The following is an 11,129-nucleotide window of genomic DNA, read 5'->3' on the forward strand; positions in this document are numbered from 1 at the left end:
CCGGGTTGATAGTTAAGTAACATCAAGGTGGTTCAAAAGCAAACCTGATAAAGAAGGAAACCCCGTAGTTAATAGTTGAAAGTCTTGGTGGCTTGAGGCGATCGATACCGCCATGCTGTTTACTTTTTATGACAAACAATGCAGTGAGTGATGTGTATCGCACCGAGTTAGCTCGGTTGGAAACGCGCAAGGCGGCAATCCCAGGCATTGCAAGTTCGAACCCCAGTGCATCGGACATAAATATTTTTAGCAATTTAACATTTTTAACAATTTTATAATTTTTAACAATTTTATCAGTTTTAACGATTTTAACAATTCTGCATTTTAACAATTACAACATTTTTTTTTATTTTCGTTGTTTTGCTTTTAACATTCAAAAACTTACTCAAGAATGTCAATAACTTAGAATGTTAGTCTTTTGTATTTTTCCAACATACAAACTAAAATCACTTTGATGTTGTCACAAAAGTATTGAGCTGACAAGAGAGAAGGAGTACGGTACTCTGCCAGTGTGAAGAATCTACAGAGGTATTACCAGTCACTAGTAGCAAGAGATAGACCACATTGAATGATGACGATGAGGACGAATCATATGAAGTACTATCATAGCTAGTACAGAAATTCTACTGCTTTCCTTTACTTTCTTTCACTCTGTACATGCAATTAGCTCACTGGCATGATTTTAAAAATAAAGGTTATGATAATCATATTATATGTATAGCTTATTCAATGTATGGCTTCATAGTTTATGTGATTGTTAATAACACCTGCACAGAGCATTTCCATACTGACAGTATGTCTTTATTCAAGTGTTTTGGTAGGTATTTCAAGCTTTTCTGCTCCAGCATTGGAATGCGGGGCATGAACGTTTTTTTTATTTTGAAAATCAACAGTTTGCATTATGCAATTAAAAATCCTAACCAATAAAGTAGGGAATAGCTATCCAACTGTTGTTTTAGTTGTATGTTACTTCATTTTATAGTTATATCAATGTAAATCATTGTTTTCCCTTGTGTTTACTCATTCTTTCCCTGCCATGTCGTAAAATGTGGTGAACCCATCGCTGTATTTGCTCCAAAGCAAATATTGGCCTTTCTAGTGTGAACATTGATTTCGCTTGTTCTCAAAAAAAAAAAAAAGAATCACCTCCTCCGAGGCTCTGGCCTGGGTACCAACCTCCATATATAGTCCATGTTATCTTGATCTAGTGACAATAGGGTGCCGGATTTCTAATTTGTAAATTGTTGAGTTTCACTTTACAAGGTAGGATATATTTGTTATGACCACTTGGACTAGTCTAATACATGTAGTAAGAGAGGGGTGTTTCCTGGCTTGACTTTAATATCGCTACAGGATATATTATGCAAAAGTTTGAAATTAAATGCATTGGTTTTTCTGACTCAGGGAGAGAAATTGCTGTTCCAGGAACATCATTAAGTGCAGTGACTAAAAATGCCCCCCCCCCACTGTTAAAAACATTGATTCATTTACGTTCATCATGCTAAGTTTACCTGGAGACAACTCGGTAAGTGGCCAGATCTCCAGCCCGTCCAGCCTGACCACAGACCACTCCGTCCGCACGGAGGGACAGGGGTCGCCGCTGAGGTCCCAGTGCGCGCTGATCTCGTCGTTGTGGCTCTGGTAGTCTCTGGTTATAAAATTAAAGATAGAGGTCAAGGTATAAATCATATTACGTCGATGAAGGTTTATTGAGGAAAAGCTCTCCTTTAGCTGCCCACCCGAGGGTGGCAGCTATTCTTCCAGGAGAGGGTACATACATGTAAGACATAACAATACATCACGTACAATTACATATACATTTACATTACATAGCTATCTAAAAGAAACAAATGTGTAACATCGTATGGGCTCTATCTATTCATGTCCCTCATGTGTTTTAGTAGGCCTTGTTTGAACTTCTTATGTGATGCCACTGTTTGCAGCCCATGTGGTAGAGAGTTCCATGCTGCAGTAGTTCTGTATGTGAAGGCTTTTTTAGTGCTGTTTGTTTTTGGTTTGTCTAGTTTGAAGGTGTTCCGAGTAGCATATCTGGTTCTGTAAGTATGTTGATGTGATACCGGGCACAGTTGATTGTAGAGTATGGCTGGTTGTTTGGCATCCAGGTAATGCGATACGCCAAAAAGCAGTTACTCAGGCAACTGAATATGATTTTGGAAAGGCAGAGGAGAAATGCAGTTTTTTCGACTTCCGAAAAATTGTCTTCACTTTATTTGCATATCAATGAATAGTTAGGGCTTATAAACCTGCATTTCTCCTCTGGTCTCTCAGTCACTAACAAAGCTAGTGGATACCAACTGAAACGTCCAAAATCATATGCAGTTGCTTGAGTAACTGCTTTTTGGAAAATGTCGAAGAGTCTGTCCGTTGTTCTAGTCGTAACAGATCAAATAACAAATGCTCGCTTTCATGCATGTATCTTTTACAGCCAAGAGTATACAAATACTAATATGTAGCAAGATTTTAAGTCTTGAACTAGAAAATGGAAAAAAATATATCTTACACGTCGCCTCGACCGTAGTCCCCATCGTTTACAACAAGCGGCTTGAGAGGAGGTAACCCTGCACTGATTTTACTGATGTAAACACCGTTAGACACGGCTACACTGGACAGCCCTGCCGCGTTGTGCCCTCTCACTGTTACAAAGACCTTCAGAGAAAATAAAAATCAAATCTATAAATATGTCTAATCAACTGTCAAATCTATGTCTATAAATATTCCCTCTTCCCCCGCACAATCCCACAATGGAACGCCTTGCCTGGCCCGGTAACCATGGCTCCCACCATTGAGTCCTTCCGGGCCAGGCTGGAGGCCTGCCCGCCTTAGACCAAGCCCTCCCCCCCCCCTAAAGTGCCCCAACAGGGGCTATATGGGGGTGTAGCCGGGGCTTGTACAACATCCTAGAGCCCCGGCAAAGATGAAGATGAAAAAATCAAATCAAATAAAAATGCCAGGTATATCTACCTCTCCCTTCGGGAAGATGACAGGACATACATATCAACATTTGTTTTCATAGTAGCCGACATAGCAACGAATGGATGATATAACATCACCTTTGTGGATAAACTACATACTAGACGATGACATTCAAATTAGAAATTCAAAGATGATGAGACATTTACAGATACAAATTCTTAGTGCCTGCAGTGTCTTGAAGAGGGGGGTCTTACAAAGAGTGTAAAACCGAACAGTACCTGTCTAATGTCGGACAGGTCCAAGTTGTTCACAACAAAGAAACAGGTGTCAGGATCGGGAACTTGTCGGAAGCTGCGCAGGTCTGCCCCTCCGCGTACAGTACCCACCGCGACTTCGTACCTGGAATGTACCCGTTATAGCTTGAAGTGATATAGCTTATATTTTCCAGCGTCTCAAAAAAAACATTATTTGGTATTTTTCTGGCATATCATATTTTACATACAAATCAATTTTCACCAAAAAATGTTCATGTTTAATATCTTTTCCAGGCCTTTTAGATTTAGTCCCAAGGTGTGAGGTCAAATCTGATAACGCCATTTGGTCACGGAATAACAAAAAGAAAGCTCTCACACAGACTTGCTATCGTATATCAAAATAAACTTTGGTTATCACAGATTTTAAAAAAATCAATGGTATAGCATTGGTCCTTCTCGGTGGTACAAAAACAGTCCCATAGACTACATATATTGTTTATTTCTTTATCTATTTATTAACAGTCCATACATATGTATTTCAGTGTCTCTTACTCACTGGTTAGATACTTGTACCTCCGACATTTTGATATGGAATCATAGTCAGAATGTTTGATATGTTCCCATCCTTGTTTGTAGTAAAAGAAAAGGAAAGAACATAATCTACCTGGTTATTGGTGTCTCTGGGTCCATGAATGGTTGCCAGGCAACGGCAACTTGAGTGACAGAAGCCTGACACACTGCATCCATCTCCTGGCAGTCTGAAATAATCAGAACATATTTTTGTCATGTCTTTGAGCGTCCTCCTCCAATGTAATTCTGTATTAATTTAGCGACACTTTTAAACCTATACTATCATGAAAGTTCATCTGTGTTGGTAGTTACATGTTCTCTCACCTAGAGCTTTCGACCAGTGACTGGTCGAAAGCTCTAGGTGAGAGAATTTTTTGTGTTGGACCAAAAGTTTTAACTTTAAACTTTTAAACCCAGCTGTTCATAATTCGTGGGGTTTATACTCCTTGTAAGAATGTCAACAGATGCAACACAGGAGCTGTTGCTAAGTTACCTTCTGTGTTGTAGCACTTTCCTTTGCCATCTGAGTCATCTCCCAGTAAATCAGCGTGGTAGATACTGTCCAGTTCCACCACGGTCCCGGGAACAGGCGGCGTGTCGTCGATGACGATTGCCTCAGAGTAGGCTGATGTCTTCCCTCCTACAGCGCTGTAGGCGATTACTGTGGCGTAGTAGCTTTCCTGGTGACGTAAAAATTGCCCTGCGAAACCTGGACACATGTACATAATAAAAATTAAGATTATGTGTTTGTGTTTCCCCGCAAGTAGATATTTCGCTTCTCTTCTTCGCAAGCTCCAAAGAGAACTATGTTTCCCGTCTATTCCACAGACAAACACACACAATTAGGGTAGTGAGCTCACCGTCACGAAGATGATATCCTTAATTAGTATATATCTATATCAGTTATTGCGGTGAAAATGCGTTTAATGAAGTTCCTACAGTTTTTGAAACGTTTCCGCCACACTCTGTTCATGTCATTTATAAGATGTCGAATGCCGTTATCTCCTAATATGAGTAGTTTTAGAATTCCCATCTCATCTAACATTGTAATGATTAAGCCGTTTGGTCATCACTGAACATCTTACAACTAGATTTCCCAATCATCTCGGTTTTCTTTTTAACACTCTTTTGTGTATAAATCTGTTTCCATGTGTGCGAACCTTTTGCCTTGAACCTGTCAGCTGTTCCCGACAGTCTTGTGAACGGAAAGACGGAGTCGTCCCCCTCCTCCGTGCCGACCCCGAACAGGAAGTGGTCGATGAAGCTCTGGTCGTCCCGGAAGCCGTACCAGGTACACTGTAACTCGTCCGTCCCCGGGATGTGACGCGGGCAGATGACGTGACCAGCCACGGGTGGGGTGGAGTCCACGGTCAGACTCGCGGAATGGGTGACAGTGCGGAGGCCGACCTGGAATGTTGTTTCAAGTTATTATTTTTGTTTACTTTATTAAGATTTACCACATTTGTGGAAGGATTGACGTAACAGATGACTATCACCTCTTTAAGATGTTAATTATATAAACCTGAGACCGGATTGTAAAGTTTGGATCACTCACACAGGGAAGAACCCCTGCTATTTTTGTTATGTAGTTCAATGTGTGGCTGTCCCGAACACGGGACCTCCGGCAGTATGTCGGCAAATATGCTACGTCAACAAATTTTGAGACACATTGATGGTGTAAAAGACAGAGTGGAATGAAATAAAGAAAGACTGATTGCAACTAGAGGTTGTTTCAACATAAAACTACACTGAGGTGCAGAACACAGTGCATCATCCACATCTGCTAAGTACTATTGAAACGACTTACCTACGCCAATATAGCATGTAGTTAAAACTTACTGAGTTTATTGCTGTAAGGCTGAGAATGTTGGGCCGCCCCTGTGACGAGGGATGCACAAGTCCGTTCGGCACAGACGTCCTCTGACTCGTCACAGTCCGGTTATACACGTCGTGGCTGCCGGGGAACGTCCCGTACTTAAAAGTAGCGAACACCACGTCACTCTCCTCCTCTGTATACCCCCACTCCGCTGTGATGTAGTCCGCTGACAGCTGGTAAAGGGACACGTCTGGCCCGAAGGCGTACTCTTCATCCTCTGACGTGACACCGAAACCGAGGAAGTCGACGTGAGGAGGTGTGACGTCTACAGTGAAGCCGTCTGATGCCGACTCTAGCACGTTCCCGGCGCCTGTGATGGCCCGCACGGTGGTGTAGTAGAGCTGGCCTGGCTGGAGGGGCAGCAGGGATTGTGCGTGGCCTTCACCGCCAATTCCTGTGAAGTGTTACGAATATTAATGATTACCGAAGTAAAGACTTGTTTGCACTGAAGTAAAGACTTGTTTTTCAACGAACTTCAACAAACGGGAATGAATGAGATAATATAAACAGGACAATACGATAACGGTAATGTGTTCTTAAGCTTGACAAGCACATATAATTTGTCTGACCTCCTTAGTGATTTTGAGTTACACGTTGCGCAAAAGTAACAGTGAAAAGTCTTTCTTTCATTACACAATTAGTAAAACATGAGGAGTAGCTCACAGTAATATATGGTCTTGCCAATGAACCTTATTTGTGCTTCATAGCATCTCACCTTCCACGTTTGCGTTGTCATTATACGTCACGATGCCTGCCGATGAGTAGGGCTGGACGTCATCCCAGAGCGCTGCAGTGCCGATCGCCCACTCGTAGTGCACGATGCCATGCCTGGCGCTCTCGAACCCCTATTGCAAATAGAAAATGACTCGTTTTGTTCGCGAAGATGTCTTCAATGCAAGCTAAACGCAAGCAAGCTTTAGCAACCACAAAAATCCATCCGTATCTGGGCGTCACGCTGACAAGCGGACTGAAGTGGGGTGCACATGTTAATAATATCACAACTAAGGCGAAACAGACATTGGGAGTGATTAAACGTAATATGTGGGCATGTCCAACTAGAGTAAAATCACTTGCATACACGTCACTTGTAAGACCGAACCTAGAATATGCTGCGACAGTATGGGATCCATATACAAAGAAAGACAAAGACAAATTGGAAAGGGTACAGAATCAAGCTGCAAGATTCTGTATGAACAACTATGAAAGAGGTGCTAGTGTCACGGAAATGAAAAGAAACCTACAGTGGACCTCACTGGAAGACAGAAGAAAGATGTCCAGACTATGCATGATGTACAAAATGACTAACAAACTGGTGGATGTCCCAACTACTACGTACCTAATACCAGCCCAGAAGAGAACAAGAAATAGCCATGCATTCAAGTACCAGAGGTATCAACCAAGGATTGAGGTGTTCAAGAATTCATTCTTTCCTAGAACTATCGCAGAGTGGAACTCACTTTCACCAAGTACAGTAGGGGCATTGTCAATAGATAGCTTTAAACAATGTCTAGAGCTAGAAGTTCAAGGGTTAGGTGTAACAAGTCGATCGGTGTAATATAGCCAGCTGCCGCCGCGCCGCGCGCCGCGGAAGGCGGTTATACCAGCTATACAGATACAGATAAAACTATCTTGGAAAATTTCTATGCACCATGATCTTCAGGCACTTCTGAACTTCTCCAAAAAAAAAACATCCTGTCTTTATTTATATAATTAGGGCACATTTATTAAGACTTTACCAACTGTTTAGTTAACTAATACTTGTGTTTACCGAATGAAACATCTTGGTTTTGCTCTGTTTCTCCTTTCTCTTCTTCTCAAAAGGGATAAGGTCAATGACCTGAACCAGACGTCTGCCACTATAGTAACTAGTGTTGGGTTACATAATGTTGCAATTTCATGACAGGGAGGATTTAGACTTCTGTCACCATATATGTGAATGTCTTTGAGTGAAAATTAAGATTGCGGGCCATATTCGAAGGTGAACATTATGTATTTGCAAAGGTTGTAAATGTTTTGTCCCTGACCTTGAAGCGCACAGTGACAGTGCCCGTGTATAGTTGATAGTCGACATCTATTGTTGCTACGTCATCGTCCTCACTGTCCGCCATGCGCGGGCCGTCCACCACCACTCCCGTCTTGTCACCGGGGACGACCTTAATGGGACTGAGATAAAAGTGGCATTGATTGATGAGTTTGACTATTCTAATGGCCTATTACTAGACTATTACAACGGCCTGGGTGGCCAGTGTATTGTCCTGTTACAATTGAAATAAAATAAAATAAAATAAAATAAAATAAAATAAAATAAAATAAAATAAAATAAAATAAAATAAAATAAAATAAAATAAAATAAAATAAAATAAAATAAAATAAAATAAAATAAAATAAAATAAAATAAAATAAAATAAAATAAATGTTTACATCTCAAATTGTGGATTACTCGAAACATTCCAAGCTTGCTGTTCTCTCTACTACATATAATCATTTGCAAAATATAACTTTGATACATTTTAAATCGTTGCCATGTAGTAGTTGCGGCTAATCGGCCCTTGAATTTCTTGCCTTATTTTGTCTTGTCAACAATTTATGATATTTGTAATGTTGAGACAGGGGATGGTGTAATAGTAAAATGAAATTATTACAACAGCGTTCATGTAATTATGAAGAAATATGAAGTAATAGGATAGTATTTTAGACTTTTCAAACAGGATAAAAGTTAAATAGTTTGAATTTTTTAAATCAAATTTCTGAAATTCCATTTTTTAAAGATGCAGCCTAAAACACAATGCAAGTGGACTGAAGATGAAAACTATAAAGTCTTAAGAGTCTGAAATACTATCTTACTGTTACTTCTGTTAACCTATCTTATTAATATGAGATTGTTGATATAGTTTAGAAAAAGTCACCCAATTTTACGGTTCTAGAGCAAGCCGTTCAGGCGCTATGTGAGATAATGTTGGCGCGGGGTTCAACCCACTGGTCTGAATAGGATTAAAAACTGAAGTTATTTTCAACATAGCCGTAGGGTACTACTAACTCATCCGTTAATCTTGATAGTCCTATTGGACATGACAAGACTACGAAAAACTGAGAAAATAAGTACAGTAAGTACAGTGCACAAAACTAAGAAAACAGTTAAGCATGGTCACCTTGAAACAACTACAGTGGAAAATGCACCAGCTCCATTCTGGGCCTTTACTGTCACATAGTACACAGGAGATCCGGTGGCTTCGTCATAGAGTTGCAGCTGCAGGTTGTTGATGTAGGCGCTTTCATCAGGTCCCATATTTTCGAACGGCATTACGTCCGTGTCGCCTTTGAATACGCAGGGCATATGTAAATGTATAAAAAGTCTACTTTCTTACCATCAGAACAAAACTAGAGAAACTGCCACATAGTATGGTTATCAATGTTTCTGTTGATAGCAGTTCAAAATGTATATCAATGACGATGTCATAGGTCTAGGCTCTGTTTATGTTTTACAGGATGCCCCCCTCCCCACGCTGTACCCACCTGGTGACGTCCCCACAGCAGCCCAGTACGCGGTGACCTTGCTCTCTCCGTCAGTGGCCCGCCAGGACACCAAGATGGCGGACAGGTCGGTGTGCAGAACGTACCCATCGTACAGCTCCTCCAGCTCATCAGGCATCACATCAACGGCAACGTGCAGGTTCTATGTTGCCAGTGCAGGTAGGGACTTATTATGTTTGCCAAGAAGGTCATGTTTTACGTAGCGTTTGTGTGTGTGTGTTCTTTAGATCGATTGCCGTGAAACGTAGTAGGTGGATAGGTGTTGATGAGATCTAGAAATTATTAGACTTTGGGCCCTCTGTTGGCTTGTTATGGTGGACCACTGCAGCAGAATTTCCGGTTTTGATATCTCGTGATCTGGACATGTTAGGGTCATGACGTTTGGATGGTGAATAGCTCTTTTGCTCAGCCACTTTTAGCCAATAAACTACAATCCACATTCAAAAGCCTCTGACATGGTAAATATAAACTTGGGCAAATGGAGCATGTTAACACCTGGTAAAGACATCTCGTGTACCTGATTGGAAGAAAGACAAGCTCTTGCCAAAACCAAATTTTGAGTTTGGGAACAGTTGTACCATTGCTTAAATTACTTAAGTAGTAATATGACGAAAGGGGAGTAGACGAACCGATGGTGGAGTAGGATCCACGATGACGCCGTCCGTGTCATGCGTAGTCGTCAGTCCGGCCCCGTTAACAGCAGACACCCGCACACTGTACCGCGCGCCTGGTACAAGACTCAGCGGGTCGCTGTTGGTCCATCCGGCGGCACTGCCTTCAACAATCACCCAGTCGTTCCTGGTACAAACAGGAGATCACCAGGAGAGCAAACGCTGATTATTGTCCATATAAGGTCAAATATCATGAAGTCCATCCACAACTTCTTAGGTTATGCTCTTTATCAGGCAACCATGAAGAAAATCATTGGCAACAAAAACGTAGTTGACACAATGCAATAACCTTTTACTTCTTGACACAATAACCTAACTACTTGAAACTTTGTTTCAAGTTAGCAGGGGCAACTTGAAGCAAACGGGTACAGCAGTTTGACTTACTTCTGTGCCGGGTAGATCTGCTGACGACTTCCTCCATGGTACTGGAACACAGCAAGTTTGTAGTGGTCGATTCCTGACTCGGGATCTTCGAAATCCCAATTTACGGACAGATCTGTTATGCTGGCCTGTGAAAACATAAATACGGTAAACAAAAGCACGATTGGCATCCGCAAAACGAGATTGTTTTTGCAATGCAAGGGCTATATGATTTTACAATACAATTTAGTTGAACCTACGACCATGCAGTTTAAAATCAGGTATTTTGCTTAACGCTGTATCTTTTCTATACCTGAAAGATCCACCCGCACAAATCACTGAACACATGCTGTATTCTGTCAATCCCTTTGTCATGTGTAAGATGATACTTTACCGAGTATCGAAGGTCCGTCCCTGTCTGGCTACCATCTCCAATGAAACGCATAAGAGGAGCGGTAGTGTCCATTGTGTACCCGTCCGACTCTGTCACCACAACGCTTCCAGCTCCATTCGAGGCGTTCACAACAACGTACACGAAATCTCCGTCGTGCAGGTGGAAGTGGTGCCAGTTGATGCTGTGCGCTTCCTTCCCCACAGAGGTCGCTTCGTGGATCACGTGAGGAGCAGTATCGGCACTGCTGTTATCTACAAGCAACACGGAAGGCAATATCAAGAGCATTATGGTCGGTGATTTTTATATTCATAAAAGAGATGCCATTCATCCATGTATTTTTTTTCATTTCTATATATATGTCCCAAAGCCATTCTTAGTAAAATAATAACCTTGAATGAATTAGTTAATGGTTTGTAGATCAACACACATAGCAGCCATAGGCTGAATATTGCGTGTTTCAGCACACATAATAGATTGAAAAGTACGTTCTTTAACACATTAAACGCAATTAAAAAGACGTGATTATTAAAACCCTATAT

At 41.3% G+C, this 11,129-nt stretch overlaps 1 protein-coding gene across 3 annotated transcripts in view; it reads right to left on the bottom strand.

Moving 5' to 3' along the window:
- Positions 1 to 11,129, bottom strand: part of LOC109470382 — a 54,319-nt gene that overhangs the window by 22,121 nt on the left and 21,069 nt on the right. For 2 of the 3 annotated variants that reach the window (XM_019769319.1, XM_019769317.1), the window contains exons 30-43: positions 10,591 to 10,841; positions 10,221 to 10,345; positions 9,795 to 9,963; positions 9,148 to 9,307; positions 8,784 to 8,949; positions 7,659 to 7,797; positions 6,350 to 6,479; positions 5,598 to 6,028; positions 4,919 to 5,165; positions 4,252 to 4,467; positions 3,853 to 3,946; positions 3,213 to 3,333; positions 2,522 to 2,667; positions 1,512 to 1,648 (exon numbers count right to left, since the gene is read on the bottom strand). In XM_019769319.1, the coding sequence (XP_019624878.1) occupies positions 1,512 to 1,648; positions 2,522 to 2,667; positions 3,213 to 3,333; positions 3,853 to 3,946; positions 4,252 to 4,467; positions 4,919 to 5,165; positions 5,598 to 6,028; positions 6,350 to 6,479; positions 7,659 to 7,797; positions 8,784 to 8,949; positions 9,148 to 9,307; positions 9,795 to 9,963; positions 10,221 to 10,345; positions 10,591 to 10,841 (2,532 nt within the window). Of the gene's footprint in view, positions 1 to 1,511; positions 1,649 to 2,521; positions 2,668 to 3,212; positions 3,334 to 3,852; positions 3,947 to 4,251; positions 4,468 to 4,918; positions 5,166 to 5,597; positions 6,029 to 6,349; positions 6,480 to 7,658; positions 7,798 to 8,783; positions 8,950 to 9,143; positions 9,308 to 9,794; positions 9,964 to 10,220; positions 10,346 to 10,590; positions 10,842 to 11,129 lie in introns of all 3 variants that reach the window. The other variant, XM_019769318.1, reaches the window with a different exon arrangement.

The sequence above is a fragment of the Branchiostoma belcheri genome, unplaced genomic scaffold, assembly GCF_001625305.1.
Source record: "Branchiostoma belcheri isolate BF01 breed outbred unplaced genomic scaffold, Haploidv18h27 scaffold221, whole genome shotgun sequence".
Classification (NCBI taxonomy): Eukaryota; Metazoa; Chordata; class Leptocardii; order Amphioxiformes; family Branchiostomatidae; genus Branchiostoma; species Branchiostoma belcheri.